This window comes from Perca fluviatilis, chromosome 21 (assembly GCF_010015445.1).
Source record: "Perca fluviatilis chromosome 21, GENO_Pfluv_1.0, whole genome shotgun sequence".
Classification (NCBI taxonomy): Eukaryota; Metazoa; Chordata; class Actinopteri; order Perciformes; family Percidae; genus Perca; species Perca fluviatilis.
Window position 1 is genome coordinate 468,233 of NC_053132.1, and position 16,113 is coordinate 484,345.

Genomic DNA, 16,113 nt, shown 5'->3' on the forward strand with positions numbered 1-16,113 from the left:
GAAAGCTAACGTTAGCTAACGAGCAGCAGCTCGCTCCGCTCCAACTGTAGGGAGACTCCAAGAGAACGGCTGACAGCCCGGAAGAGGCACTGTCTGGTTAACACCAGTTTTTAGCTGTGACTGTCCTTCCTTTGCCGTACCTGAAGTTGCTGCATTCTGGCTGCTGTCTGTAGATTCCTTCATGCACAACTCGTATTCTTTCAGATGTTTCATACCAAATGTAACAGCGGCCATGTTGTGTCTTGTTTAGGGTCCTCGGGCACCACGAGACAAATCGGCATTGCTAATTGAACATGTAGCTGGACTTGAATGGCCTTCTTTTAACTGAAAGTACTGCCACCAGTTCCATGTCCACTTTCTCACAGCCTGCTGCATTGAACGCTCCACCTACGTAATCAACGGCGCCGTCATTACGGTGAGCAGCGTAGCACACATAGTGCAAGCGTAGGGTTCGGTTCGCTGGAAAAAAATTCTAAGGTTCGGCAGAAACCCAACCCGTCAAAAAGCTCAATATTTGACCGAATCCAAAGCCGAATCCTGGATTACGTGCATCCCTAGTTTAAATATGAGGACGTTTTTCCTGCCACCGCTAGGGGGCGCTAACTTATGAAACGCTTCTGTGGGTCGTATTGGAGGAGAGGAACTAACGACCGATATTGTTGTATGGTTTGGACGACATGTTGCATAGTAACTGTCCATTGTCAGTTTTTAACCCCATGAAATGTTTGTGTTTCACATGTTTGACTTGCAGGAACATTAAAAGATCTAGAACAAACTGGGGGTTAGGAAACATCACGCTGAGTCTCACCTGGATTCATCGTCTCTGGCAATCAGCAAGGACATGTGATTGGAGAGCGAGGCTGTCCTCATTATCTCCACCGCCCTATCAGGAAACAGGACATATATGAGGTCAACAGCTGGTGTACAGGTGAGTGTATAGTTCATACTTACAGATTAAGTAAGGGTAAATGATTGTAGACACAGAACAGAAAAACTAATCAATGAACAATGCCAAAATGCGGATGTTTAAAGGTCCTATGACATGCTGCTTTTTGGATGCTTTTATATAGGCCTTATTGGTCCCCTAATACTGTATCTGAAGTCTCTTTTATATAGACCTTAGTGGTCCCCTAATACTGTATCTGAAGTCTCTTTATATAGGCCTTAGTGGTCCCCTAATACTGTATCTGAAGTCTCTTTTATATAGACCTTAGTGGTCCCCTAATACTGTATCTGAAGTCTCTTTTATATAGACCTTAGTGGTCCCCTAATACTGTATCTGAAGTCTCTTTATATAGACCTTAGTGGTCCCCTAATACTGTATCTGAAGTCTCTTTATATAGACCTTAGTGGTCCCCTAATACTGTATCTGAAGTCTCTTTTATATAGGCCTTATTGGTCCCCTAATACTGTATCTGAAGTCTCTTTTATATAGACCTCAGTGGTCTCCTAATACTGTATCTGAAGTCTCTTTTATATAGACCTTAGTGGTCCCCTAATACTGTATCTGAAGTCTCTTTTATATAGACCTTAGTGGTCCCCTAATACTGTATCTGAAGTCTCTTTTATATAGACCTTAGTGGTCCCCTAATACTGTATCTGAAGTCTCTTTTATATAGGCCTTAGTGGTCCCCTAATACTGTATCTGAAGTCTCTTTTATATAGACCTTAGTGGTCCCCTAATACTGTATCTGAAGTCTCTTTTATATAGACCTTAGTGGTCCCCTAATACTGTATCTGAAGTCTCTTTTATATAGGCCTTATTGGTCCCCTAATACTGTATCTGAAGTCTCTTTTATATAGACCTCAGTGGTCTCCTAATACTGTATCTGAAGTCTCTTTTATATAGACCTTAGTGGTCCCCTAATACTGTATCTGAAGTCTCTTTTATATAGGCCTTAGTGGTCCCCTAATACTGTATCTGAAGTCTCTTTTATATAGACCTTAGTGGTCCCCTAATACTGTATCTGAAGTCTCTTTTATATAGGCCTTAGTGGTCCCCTAATACTGTATCTGAAGTCTCTTTCACAAAATTCAGCCTTGGTGCAGAATTACAGCCACTAGAGCCAGTCCCACAATGAGCTTTCCTTAGGATGTGCCTTTTCTGTGTCTGTAGCTTTAAATGCTGTTGAGGAGGAGAGAGGGGAGCAAGGTGGAGGGTGGGGGTGTGGCCTTGACCAACTACCACTTTGTTGTTGCATGTTAAAAAACCTCATAAAGTGAAATTTTCATGCCATGGGACCTTTAACAGCTGCAATGTTAACCATATTCACCATCTTCATTAAGCATTTCGAGGACCCCCTCGAAAACGAGATGGTGCATCTCAAGGGGTTACTCCTAATAAAGAAATTTTCAACACGCATTTAACATTTGCTAATTAGTAGTGAACACAAAGTACAGCTGAGGCTGATGGAGGTATTTGGTCATAAACCTAAGTACAAATTGAAACTTTTGGTGGTGCTAGAGGGACGTCAGGGAATCGCAAACAAAGAAAGCTTTTACATCAGGGACCTGGGCGCCCTGTGTAAAGTTACATCACCCACAGCAATCCCTAGCCTGGAAATCCAGACCCAAATCCGAAAGATTAGGGGTCTGGCACTGAGTAATGAAAATGGCCCAACTCGAGGGGCTACACCAAGCATGCATTTGAAAATCCCACTTCACGCAATTGGATAACACTACGACCAATCACAACAATACACGGGGTGACATATCTAGAGCCCCATACGCTTAGCTACCAGCAGAGCTAACTGGTAGATTAAACTCTTAGCTACCAGAGGAGCTAACTGGTAGATTAGACTCTTAGCTACCAGAGGAGCTAACTGGTAGATTAGACTCTTAGCTACCAGAGGAGCTAACTGGTAGATTAAACTCTTAGCTACCAGAGGAGCTAACTGGTAGATTAGACTCTTAGCTACCAGAGGAGCTAACTGGTAGATTAGACTCTTAGCTACCAGAGGAGCTAACTGGTAGATTAAACTCTTAGCTACCAGAGGAGCTAACTGGTAGATTAAACTCTTGCCGTATCCGGTCGCCAAAACAGCAAAAATGTCCTTCTTGCAAAGGAGCAATTGGAGCGCCCTCTTCTGTTCATCTTTTACATGAAAAGCCAAGTCTAACTCGTTCACTGTAGCGGCCAAAGCCGTTCCAAACAACTGGTGTTCATCCGTAGCCATCTTGCAATGTTTACTAATGACTTTGATGTTGCAGCGCTGTCGTCATCTGTCATCATTACTGAATGCCAGAGTGACTCGCTGAGCAAATTCAAAACGAACAGAGTTTTGGAGGCGATGGAACATCCGTCACCGAACTTTTGTCGATCCAACACTGTGTTCCCTATCTGGGCACGGTTCCATAAACTTGAAAAGTTGGTCTCGAGCATGGCTTATGTGTATCTGTTGTATTGTATTTCCTGTAGGTTGTAGGAAAAGGCCCAGAGATATATCTGCTGGGAACCATAAATGTCTGCACGAAATGTCATTGCAATACATCCAATAGTTGTTGGGATATTTGCATCTGGACCAAAGTGAATAACTGACAGACATTGTCATCCTCGGGAGCCACGCTGGCTAAAATTAAAAACACCTCTTGGCTTAAAATACTTCTGCAAACACACACTCAATGATAAACTGCAGACACAGCCCACGTCAAACTCACCTCTCATTGGTCACCCCTATCAGACTGATGTTATTGACATCCAAAATCAGGTCACCTGGCTTAAGCCGCCCTGGAACAGAGAGTAACAGACAGACCTGGTGAGGGAGGAGGATAATAATAACAGTAACAACTTTCCCCGGTAACAAACAAACTACCTACCGTCCTGAGCTGCCAAGCCACCGCCTATCACCCGCTTGATGTAGATGCCAAACTCTTCTCCTGTCTGGTCTCGGTAACCGCCCATTATCTTCAACCCTGTGCACAGACGAGTTTAGGTTAGTTCGGAAACTTGTGGGGTTTTTTTGCACTAATTTTAATTTTATTTCTCAGCATCAATCCAGTACAGCACAAATCATGAAAATGAAACAGAAAATGGGGATACAAGAGACTGTCCTCCGCCCAAAAAACACCCACATAAGTCGTTTGATGCAGCAGAATTAATTTCAATTCAAATCAATTCAATTTTATTTATAGTATCAAATCCTATGTTATCTCAAGACACTTTACAGATAGAGTAGGTCTAGACCAGGGTTTCTCAAATTGGGGTATGTGTCCCCCTAGAGGTACTCTGGAGGACTGCAGGGGGTACGTGTCCCCCTAGGGGTACTCTGGAGGACTGCAGGGGGTACGTGTCCCCCTAGGGGTACTCTGGAGGACTGCAGAGTGCACTACTGCACTATTCTTGCCTTCTTTCTACTGTCCTACTTTTTACAAGTTTCTTGCTTTTTTCTTCTCATGTCACTTTTTGAAGTTTTTGATACTATTTTGACCTATTCTTGCCTTCCTTCCTTCCTTCCTTCCTTCCTTCCTTTCTTCCTTCCTTCCTTCCTTCCTTCCTTCCTTCCTTCCTTCCTTCTTTCTACCATCTTTTTCCAAAGTTTTTTTACAGTTTTTGTCTTTTTTACAGTTTTTGTCTCTGTTTCTCATCAGCATTTAAATGTGTTTTTTCAGGTCCAAGACTGTTGTTTAGTAAATCTGTCGCTGACAGCGCTGTACTGTTCCTCTTTATAGAGACTTTTTTTTCTACCAAAAATGATTAGCACTGATCAGGGGGTACTTGGCTTAAAGAAATAATTCAAAAGGGGTACATTATTGAAAAAAGTTTGAGAGCCATGCGATTGGTCAGCTGGTCCTGTGTGTCTGTGATTGGTCAACTGGTCCTGTGTGTCTGTGATTGGTCAACTGGTCCTGTGTGACTGTGATTGGTCAACTGGTCCTGTGTGACTGTGATTGGTCAACTGGTCCTGTGTGTCTGTGATTGGTCAACTGGTCCTGTGTGACTGTGATTGGTCAACTGGTCCTGTGTGACTGTGATTGGTCAACTGGTCCTGTGTGTCCGTGATTGGTCAACTGGTCCTGTGTGACTGTGATTGGTCAACTGGTCCTGTGTGTCTGTGATTGGTCAACTGGTCCTGTGTGTCTGTGATTGGTCAACTGGTCCTGTGTGTCTGTGATTGGTCAACTGGTCCTGTGTGACTGTGATTGGTCAACTGGTCCTGTGTGACTGTGATTGGTCAACTGGTCCTGTGTGTCTGTGAGTGGTCAACTGGTCCTGTGTGTCTGTGATTGGTCAACTGGTCCTGTGTGTCTGTGATTGGTCAACTCGTCCTGTGTGAGTGTGATTGGTCAACTGGTCCTGTTTAACTGTGATTGGTCAGCTGGTCCTGTGTAACTGTGAGTGGTCAACTGGTCCTGTGTGACCTGGATTGGTCAACTGGTCCTGTGTGACTGTGATTGGTCAACTGGTCCTGTGTGACTGTGATTGGTCAACTTGTCCTGTGTGACTGTGATTGGTCAGCTGGTTCTGTGTGACTGTGAGTGGTCAACTGGTCCTGTGTGACTGTGATTGGTCAACTGGTCCTGTGTGACTGTGATTGGTCAACTGGTCCTGTGTAACTGTGATTGGTCAACTGGACCTGTGTGATTGTGAGTGGTCAACTGGTCCTGTGTGACTGTGATTGGTCAACTCGTCCTGTGTGAGTGTGATTGGTCAACTGGTCCTGTTTAACTGTGATTGGTCAGCTGGTCCTGTGTGACCTGGATTGGTCAACTGGTCCTGTGTGACTGTGATTGGTCAACTGGTCCTGTGTGACTGTGATTGGTCAACTGGTCCTGTGTGACTGTGATTGGTCAACTGGTCCTGTGAAACTGTGAGTGGTCAACTGGTCCTGTGTGTTGATAGTGGGTGTTTCCAGCAGCCTACTGTGGGGAGTAGCAACATGCTAGTTCACTGACAGCTTTGCAAATAAACTCAGACATATTTTGGTTCCAATGACGGGGTTATCTGTTTGTAAAGTTTCTATATGTCAGTAATGTTTTGAAATTAGCACTTCGCCAGCAAGCAGTACTTTGTGGGCAGTTGTGCTAACAAGTTTGCTTGCTAACATAACATAAACTGGCTGGCAGACACCTCGCAAATAACCTCACGACTTATCAGCCACTGGCGTTATGGAATGAAATGCACCGCGATGCAAAGCAACCCCGATGCAGAACTTCGAAAGGGTCCCGACGCCATAGGAGCGACGTCATAGCTACGGCGTGGAGTTGACACAGAAGCATAAAACCTTAAGAGCCTTATGAGCGCCATATGTCCTGGTAAGGGGGCAGGTTTGTGGTGGATGGGTCAAACAAAGACAGGACTTTCACCCAGGACACCGGGGGTTCATGTCCCGTTTGAAAAGAAAAGGACAGTTTTTTTTTTTTACTTTAGGGAACAAACGGAGATACGTCACATTCTGCGTCACGTGGTCACCTTCAGGAAGTGAAGTCACGTCTGATTTGAACCCAAACCTCCATCTTTTTATCAACTTAACTCAGTAGTTTTGGTGTCTGAACCCTAACCAAACTGGGACCGTTTCACAACGTTAATGACGTATAGTTTTCTATATTCAGACAAGACCAGAAGATGTGTGTGTTATTGCCCAGCTGTTCTCCACAACTCTTTTTAAAACAAAGGATCTGTTTTTACTTTTGACGACTCTGTCTGGACGCATATATAATTAGGGTTGGGTACCGACACCTGGTGCTAATACGGCACCGGTGCCTAAACGACCGGTATCTACCGAACCGAATTGCAATGCGGATTTAGGTGCCTCATTTCGGTGCTACTGAAAAGCCAGCGCTGCCCTCTGATGCTCCGAAACAAATGTTAGAGGCAATAGGAGGATCGCAGCACTTGGCGCTAGTTAAAATTTCACTTGACAGCAGGTAACCTTAAGGTCGAGACACACAGACCAGACGGCCGACCATCGGCAGAAAAGCCAGTCAGGCTGATCAGTCTCCCCGAGTTGGTCCAAAAAGTTCCTCAGAACACACCGAAGAGACGAGACGTAATACGTCTCCATAACACTAGGCGGTGCTAATCTGTATTGTTGCCCAAAAATGAAAACTGGCACCTGATTGGACGAACGCGTCACGTTGGTCTGGTTTCTCTGGAAATTCAAAGCCAGACTGTCATGGCGTCTCGTTCAGAATACGATCTCATATTGGACTAAAATAGTTCACCGAAACATGTTTCTGAAAACATTTGAAGAGAGAAATAGGCCGTCTGTGTGTGTGTGTGTCTGTGTGTGTGTGTGTGTGTGTGTCTGTGTGTGTGTGTGTGTGTGTGTGTGTGTGTGCAGTTGCTGAATCTGTCTTCATTTCAGATCAACAAAGGTCAGTATAAAAGAGTTTCGTCAGATTTTGAGAGACTCAAGTCACGCTCATCCCGCTCCCAGTTTTCCTGGTTTGATGGGTCATTTGGGTCAGTGCCCCTTATGGCCCAAATGAAGGCCGATGGCACGGGACACACCGAACAGACTCGAGTCACCGACCTCACTAGACTGTCAGACAGCCGATTATCGGCCTCGTGTGTCTGAACCGTTAGCCTACCGTTAGCTAGCAGCTGGATTAACAGTGTAAAAGGTGTCTGTATTTCACTGTAGAGGATTCCAACAGCGCGACGTTAAGCAGTGTGCAACTGCCATTGTGCCGTTCACAGACGTGGTGCATTCACTTGAAACTAGTAAGCCTTGTGGTGCATACAAAGTTATTGTAAAATACCCTATTCCCTGTTACCCTATTTTTTAAAGTATCTGTTCCGGCACCTTTTATGCACCGGCACCGTTTTAAAAGTATTGTTTTAGCACCAGTATCGGAAAAAACCCAAATGATACCCAAGCCTATATATAATTGACATGCTGTTTGCCACGTCACATTTCAACACGCTGAAATGAAGTTTAGAGACATGTGAGAGTAAGTTAAAAATGGTTCAGAGGTCAGAGAGGTTCAGAGGAAAGATGCTCACCAAGTCCCTTCCTGCAGTCGCAGAACTCCAGCCTCTGTACGGCTCGGTTGATGCCGTGCGGGCCCATGATAGTCCTGGCAACGAGCAAAAACACAACAGATTCAAAAACATATCAACATCCAAAGCCTCTCCCTCTCCTCTTGTGCATGCTCTGCTGCACAAAATAATCAAATCATCACAGGATTTTGTCATTTTCTCTCCCTCCCTCCGACCCTCCCTCCCTCCTTCTCTCCCTCCCTCCCTTCTTCACCCAGCCACATCCAAACCAATAAAAATCTGTCGCCTCTTAAACGCCACGGCAGCTGTGGATGTTACAAAAGCACCAAAAGACACAAATAGTGGTTACAAAATAATCAAAGGAACATTACAAAGCTGTTATTATATCCCTCACAGCTGCTGTGGTGACACAAAGATGTGTGCAGTGCGATTTGTGGGTAAAAAAAGTTCAGGTTAAAGCTTAAAAAGGTTCCTCGGTTGACATGATGCTGCTGTGTGTCGGTCCGGTCCCGAGGCTCAGCTAACCGTCAGAGCAGAGCTTGTTTTAGATGCTTACGTATGTGTGTCTGTGTCAAAGTGTTTGTGTAGAGACAGCATCTATTGTCATAGACTGAATGACTTCACTTCCCAGGGCCGGCACAAGCGTGTTCTTGTCTTGCGGGTGGCTTGTGGCTCAGAGGTAGAGTGATTGCCACATAACCACAAGATTGTGGTTGCATGTCAAAGTGTCCCTGAGCAAGGCACTGAACCCTAAGTTGCTGTATAAATAGCTGTCCACAGCTCCTAATACTAGGATGTGTTAACTATTAAGAATAAAGTTTTTTTCAACAACTTACAAACCTTACCTTCCGACTAGAATGTCTAGAAGTTTTATTTGCCAATATTGAACAAGAAGATTCAGGACTTAGCCAAAAAATTTGAACGACAACTTCTCAGTCCCTCCCCCCTTTCCGCTAAATCCCCAAATGGTCTCCTAAGCCCCTCCCCCCACAAGGGAGAATGAATGCATGTGCATGTCATTGACATGCAGTTAGACACCCCCCCCCTCCCACCCCCGGCCCTGATTGGTGCATCTGAACATTTTAATTACCTGCTTATGTTCTACTGGAACATAGGGTCCGTTTCAGCAAATATGACAGAAAGTTAGTTTTATAACGCTATTTATAATATTTCACATTAAGCCACTCCACAGAGATTAGAGTGAGTGCTGCTTCACCTTGGAATATTTATATATTCACTTCTCTGTACATTATCCCTTACATAACGTGCAGTGTATGTAATCTGGATGCCTCACAGCTCGCTTTAGATACCAACATGACATTAATCCAATATGACTGGATCTTGTTTTCCATTTTCAAGACTTATTACTTCACTTTTCATCCACCAAGGAAAATATAGCATTTTTTACTTTACTTTTTTACTACATTTATCTGATGGCTGGAGATACAAGTTGCTTTTCAGATTCAGGATAAAGACTTTGCCTGAAGCTACGACAAAGATGCATCAGTCAGAGATGCCTAAGTCAAGGAGTTGACCGTTAGATTGAGCACAAATGGCTCTGAAATAATCCCCCTTCTTATTTGTTTGTGTCTGTCTAGTCCGTGATAATGTCCTGTGTAAATGTTTTTGTCCCCATGTGCAGAAATTGTGTTCAATGTTCTATGTTGCTGCAGAACAGGAACCTGCTGGAAACCTGTTTTTAAACTGAGTCAGGCCCATTTATATTGTAACTTAATTCAATTCAATTAAATTTTATTTATAGTATCAAATCATAACAAGAGTTATCTCGAGACACTTTACAGATAGTGTCTTAATTGTTGCTTTTAAATTTGTCCTATATAATAAATGAAATTAAATGAAATGAATAAACACATTATGGCTCAGCAGAGAACCCAGAACAACCCCGACTCTAGAGACAGACAGGATAAGCAAAAGTTCACGTTAAAACAAAAAGTCAAAACCAGGCAGGCAGATGAGAACGGTAAAACTCATCTAAAAGGGCTCAGACAGAAGTCCCATGAGCTGGAAGAACAGATGGCTGGAAAGCAAAGGTCGATGCACAAAGGTCAATCCAGACTCACTGTGATGTCAATGTGAAGTAAATTAGCTCTCCAAAGTAACGTTAGTCAAAGAGTTGAAATATGAAAGCATCACAAATGCATTTTAAAGTGCCCATATCATGCTCATTTCAGGTTCATAATTGTATTTTAAGGTTGTATCAGAATAGGTTTACATGGTTTAATTTTCAATAAAAAACATATTTTTTGTTGTACTGCACATTGCTGCAGCTCCTCTTTTCACCCTGTGTGTTCAGGTCTCTGTTTTAGCTACAGAGTGAGACCGCTCACTTCTATCCCATCTTTGTTGGGAGGTGCACATGTAGCTAGGTAAGGCTCACATCCAGCTAGCTGTTTGTTTCTACAACTTCAGTTAGTACAAGGCAGGATTAGCTGGGAGACTTCTTCTAAACGAGGGTGCACTACCTGCAGAGCAGGGACATGTAAGTAGTTCTTTTGTAGATTATGGTGAACTTGTGTATTTGTTGTAGCAGTGTTTTGCCATTGAGAACGAGCCAACATGCTAGCGCTAGCATGCTACGGTTATCCACCTTGTCTCAGTTACTGACGTAGAAAGCCGTGCAGATTTTGACCAGCCCACGCGGAGACTGAAGGCAGGACACATTCAGAAACCGTATCTCACTCAGAACAAGTTTTTCCAAAGTTTGCATGCATGTGGAAGCACCAGAGACACAAAATAACACCCCAAATCCCAGAAAAAATGATTTTTTTCATAATATGGGCACTTTAAATAAAGGAGATGAGAGTACATCCAGTTGTTCCTCGTCCCAGTTTGCTCAGCAACGTTAAAGGTGCCGTAGGTAGGATTGTGAAGATCCAGGACTTAGCCAAAACATTTTAATATCGACAACATCTCAGACCCTCCCCCCCTTTCCCCTAAAGCACAAAACTGTCTCCTAAGCCCCTCCCCCCTCAAGGGAGAAACCTATCTGCAGCTCTTGCACGAGGAAGGGGGAGGGGAGGATGCTATAAAATGCATGTGCCTGAGCAGTGATCTGAACAGGTAGCTGTGGATTTTTGCAAATCTCACTACAGGCTATAGGTGGTGCCAGAGGAACCAGATTTATTTTTTAATGACCTGCTTCATGTAGTTCTACTGGAACATAGGGTCAGTTTCACCAGATTTGAAGAAAGTTAGTTTTATAAGACTTACCTACTACACCTTTAAACTATACGTATGGGACTCAGGAGTTTTTTTTACCCAGAAGTTATTTTGAACAGACACTGTGATTGGGTTCATACTGTAGACACTTGCTTCCCTCGCCAACCTGCATATTCACTGTGGCATTCCCATTCATTCTCTGCCAGTTCGTGTATGTTTTTAGCTGCTTAGCGTTTCAGCCTTTCGTGTATGTCTGTCTGACCCCTGCCTGCATTTTTGGACTGCTGCCTCTTTGTCTGATCCCTAATTGGTTTAGGTATTGACCTCAGCTTGTTTTAGGTCACGAGTAAGACTGAACTTTAACTTAACCTGGCTGGTTTCTGAGTTTTGGCGCCAAACGTGATTATACCAAGCTTTTACAGTATTGTTTATAATGCAGTTTGTACATGTTGGTATTCCTTAAAGTTGTGTCGGATTGTCTAACGGCCTCTTTCTCCCTCCAAATCTTTTTGCCTCAATGAAGTTACAGTGTTATACACATGCCTTCACAGAGGTGCAAAGGTAGGCAGGATTTTAACTTGTCCAAAAGCTCTCATCAACTATTTGTGTCGCTTTTCTAGAGACTGTCTGAAAGTGTTCACCGTAAAGGCAGGTGTACCCTTACAGGAACTAGTTTGTGTTACAAACAGCCACATGCAAAGGCTATATTCTTTAAAGGTCCCATGACATGGTGCTCTTTGGATGCTTTTATATACCCTTAGTGGTCCCCTTATACTGGATCTGAAGTCTCTTTTATATAGGCCTTAGTGGTCCCCTAATACTGTATCTGAAGTGAGGGGAAGAAAGGGGAGATAACCTTTCCCCTTATGACCTCATAAGGAGAAGATTCCTGATTGGTCCATCTGAGCTTTCATTTTCTCAAAGGCAGAGCAGGATACCCAGGGCTCGGTTTACACCTATCGCCATTTCTAGCCACTCGGGGACCATATGCAGGCTGGGGGAATGCATATTAATGTTAAAAAACCTGAAGTGACATTTTCATGCCATGGGACCTTTAATAGAATTCACAGAAGATTCAACACATCTTCTTTCATGATGTCACATAATAATAATAATACTGATAATAATAATCATAATGATAATCAAGGACAGGTATCCCAAGAACAGAAAGATCAAAGTAAGACTAGGTAATGTATAGGAATAATAGGAATAAACATGTACACATGTGGTGCACACAGAAAAAAAACTTGAAATGCAGACGAATTACAGTGCTGAACTTTTTCATGGCTTTTTGTAAGTATGGTTCGTGAGAACAGGCTGCTTTTTCACATGAATAACTTGACAGCAGTAGCAGCGACGGTGGCTCTCTGAGCCCCTGCGAACAGATGACAACGTGCAGCTGCTCGCTGCTGGGACACGAGGGAGCAATTAAACTGATCACTTAATACCTGATAATCTGCATTACCTGCCACAAGTGATTAACATCCCACACAGGCCGGCTGCCAGAGGAAGCACACAGAAATGCCACAGTACAGACACCAGGCTAGTACAAATGCTCTTCCTGACGGTTTATTTAATAGGTTGAGTTGATGAAGCAAACTAAGTAGATTTGAAGCTTCAGACCTCATTATACTGAAAGCTAGAGCTGCAACAATAAGACACTTTCACAAATACATATGTTTGTAGAGTCAATAAATCAATGTTTTTATTATTGTCGATGGTAGATGGAAGAGTGCCCATTACTTCACATCAAGGGGGAGCGTGCCTATGTTCCCACATTTTTAAGATTCTTTTCAAAATTAGGCCCTATGTTCCCATAGTTCCCACATTTCTAATATTTTTTTCCAAAATTAGGCCCTATGTTCCCACATTTCCTTTTTCATAAATTTGTGGCCTTGACCAACTGCCACTTTGCTTGTTTGAAAGCCATGATGTCTCTCTCTCTCTCATGGGGGGGGCAAATTCTCTGGGCAGGCAAAGCAGAGAAAGGGGAGGTAATCTTTCCCCTTATGACCTCATAAGGAGAAGATTCCTGATTGGTCCATCTGAGCTTTCATTTTCTCAAAGGCAGAGCAGGATACCCAGGGCTCGGTTTACACCTATCACCATTTCTAGCCACTGGGGGACCATAGGCAGGCTGGGGGAACTCATATTAATGTTAAAAAACCTCATAAAGTGACATTTTCATGCCATGGGATGTTTACATTACATTAAAAAAGGAAAACATAATGTAAGAATGAAAAGTGGGGACAGTAGTTTGACAAACTAATCAAAACTAAGGCCTTAACGCACAAGGCAAGTGACAAATAACCCTAACCCCCTAACCCTAACCCTGGAAAATGCTAAATACTTGCCTGCCAATGTTTTAAAAACTATTGCAACACTTGTTGATTAAAAGGTTAGATTAGATTCACCCCAGCTCATCTACCATGGCTGGTTCAGGACTTGTATTTTAGGATGATGGCGGGACAGTTAGAGGTCCTTCTGCAGTGGCTGTCGCCGGCCGCATCTTAGGAGTCAGCAGACCAACTCACGGTAACTTATTAACTTAGAGCAGCGTTTGGCAATCTTTCTGAGGTAAACTGCTGTATAGCCTAAGCTACTGTAAGCTGTTTCCTTTAGTTCTCTGTTAGCTAATTGCTCTGATTGGATGTGAGTTGCCTGTGTTATGTGAATGTTTATTCGATTAGGGAAAAGTATGTTACATAAACCAATGCCAATTTGCCATGCCCGCCCCTAGATGGGCCTTTAAAATATGTACAGACAGACTTAAACAATAAATCACCATAAAACAGGACGCAATGGATCGTTCATGACTACATGTCTGCTCCCTCTTCAAAAACAGTTTTCTATGTAGGGTTGGGTACCGAAACACTGTGCTAATAGGGCAATGGTGCCTAAACAACCGGTATCTACTGGACCGAATTGCAACGCAGATTTCGGTGCCACTTAAATGCCTTCTGCGCTGCTCTCTGATGCTCTGAAACAGACGTTAAAGGCAACAGGAGCATCGCTGCACGTGACTTTAGTTAACACTACACTTGACAGCAGCTAACGTTAGCCTATCGTTAGCTAGCAGCTGGATTAAACACGGTTAAAATGCTAACAGCTAAATGGTGTAAAGGTTGTCTGTATTTCACTGTAGAGGATTCCAACAGCGAGACGTTAAGCAGTGTGCAACTGCCGTTGTCGGAAAAACAACACAGTGTTTTTGTGCGTCGTGGTGCATTCAAAGTTATTGTAAAATACCCTATTTTTTTTTAAGTATTCAAGGTTCAGGCACCATTTAGGCACCGACACAATTTTAAAAGTATCGTTTTAGCACCGGTATTGGAAAAAACCCAAACAATACGCAACCTCATTCGTAAGATATGTAATACAAATTGTTTGGCATAGGTTCTCGTTTGAATCTATTATAGTTAAGAACTCATGAAGGAAGTGCCCTTGGTCGGCATTCTTCGTAATTTCTTTAGATATCCTACAAATTGTTGTGCATACGTACATTTTAAAAGGGTTTTTGAAGGACAAACAAACCCAACTTGAAAATGCGGTTTTACCTGTTTGTGTTAAAAAGCATTTCATGAAAAAGTTCCGCCTCTGAAGACAATTATTTGGTGTTTACATATTTAAGGTGCTTTCCCTCCCCTGTATGTTCAAGTGTCAAATGAATAACCGGAGAGGAAAATAAAGACATGAGACTCCCTGTGGTAAAGCGCAGCGGCTGTTTTCACAGAGATGAGTGATGCAGAAGGATCCATATGCTGACAGACTATCACGATGCTGTAAGGCAAACAGACGCTTCAGCAGCATAACTTCAAAAAGCATCACTAAGTGATCACATGAGAGAAGATCAATCGTCCGTCAGCTAATGCCACAGATAGATAGATAGATAGATAGATAGATAGATAGATAGATAGATAGATAGATAGATAGATAGATAGATAGATAGATAGAGATATTTATCCAGGAGGAAATTAAGGTGTCCAAAAGCTTATACACATCATACATACACATAGGCACACAGACACACGACATCCAAGCACACATACTGTACATACTACAAAAATACAAAGATATCAATAGTGTGCCCTTTCAGTAAAGTTAGATTGTAGCATGTTTAAAGGAGCGGTGTGGAAAACATGCAGAAAGGTGCAATGGTATCATAGTGCAAGAGAGTGTCAGTGCAAATTATATATATCTATTCAAGTACAACAGGCTACACAATATATCAAAAATAGAATAATCATTATTTAATTATACATAGACACTAGTAAAAGACTTGAAGAAAAGTTAAAGTTAAAGTTGAAAACTGTCCATACTGACAAAAAGACAGCGTGGTGTATTGACCAGGTACAAATTGAACATGTATTTTGTCTCGTCTTACATCTTAAATCTCCCTATAGACCATTTTTGTGCTGCCCTCCGCGAAAAAAACGACAAAAACGTCCCCGTGAACACGTATCAATAGATTAAAAATAACGTGACCATCTCACGTACTGCCGTGAGACCGTGTTGAAAAAACACCCACATAAGTCGTTTCTTCAAGCAGCAATTCTGCCCTTTATTCTAGGTGTCTAGTGGCGGCGCCCTCTAGTGGCCGTAGTACTTCTGACGGAGCAAAGCAGGAAGTAAGGTGATGAAGTATAAGAGCGCCAAATGTCCTGGTAAGTTCAAGTTCAAGTTTCAAGTTTATTGTCATATGCATATTAGTACGAAGTACCACAGCAATGAAATACAATGTGCCTTAGCACTCTCTCAGCACCTATCAATAATAACAATTTTAAAAACATAATAGCATAGTAATAATAGTAAGGAGGCAGGTTGGGGGGGGACGGAGCTACGTCACGTTCTGCATCACGTGGTAACCTTCAGGAAGTGAAGTCACGTCTGATTTGAACCCAAACTTCCATCTTTTTATCAACTTAACTCAGTAGTTGTGGTGTCTAAGCCCTAACCAAACTGGGACCATTTCACAACGTTAACCACGTGTT

At 42.8% G+C, this 16,113-nt stretch overlaps 1 protein-coding gene across 4 annotated transcripts in view; it reads right to left on the reverse strand.

The window, feature by feature from the left end:
• Positions 1-16,113, reverse strand: part of stxbp4 (syntaxin binding protein 4) — a 78,758-nt gene that overhangs the window by 61,380 nt on the left and 1,265 nt on the right. For 3 of the 4 annotated variants that reach the window (XM_039788811.1, XM_039788810.1, XM_039788813.1), the window contains exons 2-5: positions 7,946-8,019; positions 3,817-3,912; positions 3,658-3,727; positions 809-883 (exon numbers count right to left, since the gene is read on the reverse strand). In XM_039788811.1, coding sequence (XP_039644745.1) covers positions 809-883; positions 3,658-3,727; positions 3,817-3,912; positions 7,946-8,019 — 315 coding nt within the window. Of the gene's footprint in view, positions 1-808; positions 884-3,657; positions 3,728-3,816; positions 3,913-7,945; positions 8,020-8,336; positions 8,521-16,113 lie in introns of those variants that run through there. The other variant, XM_039788812.1, reaches the window with a different exon arrangement.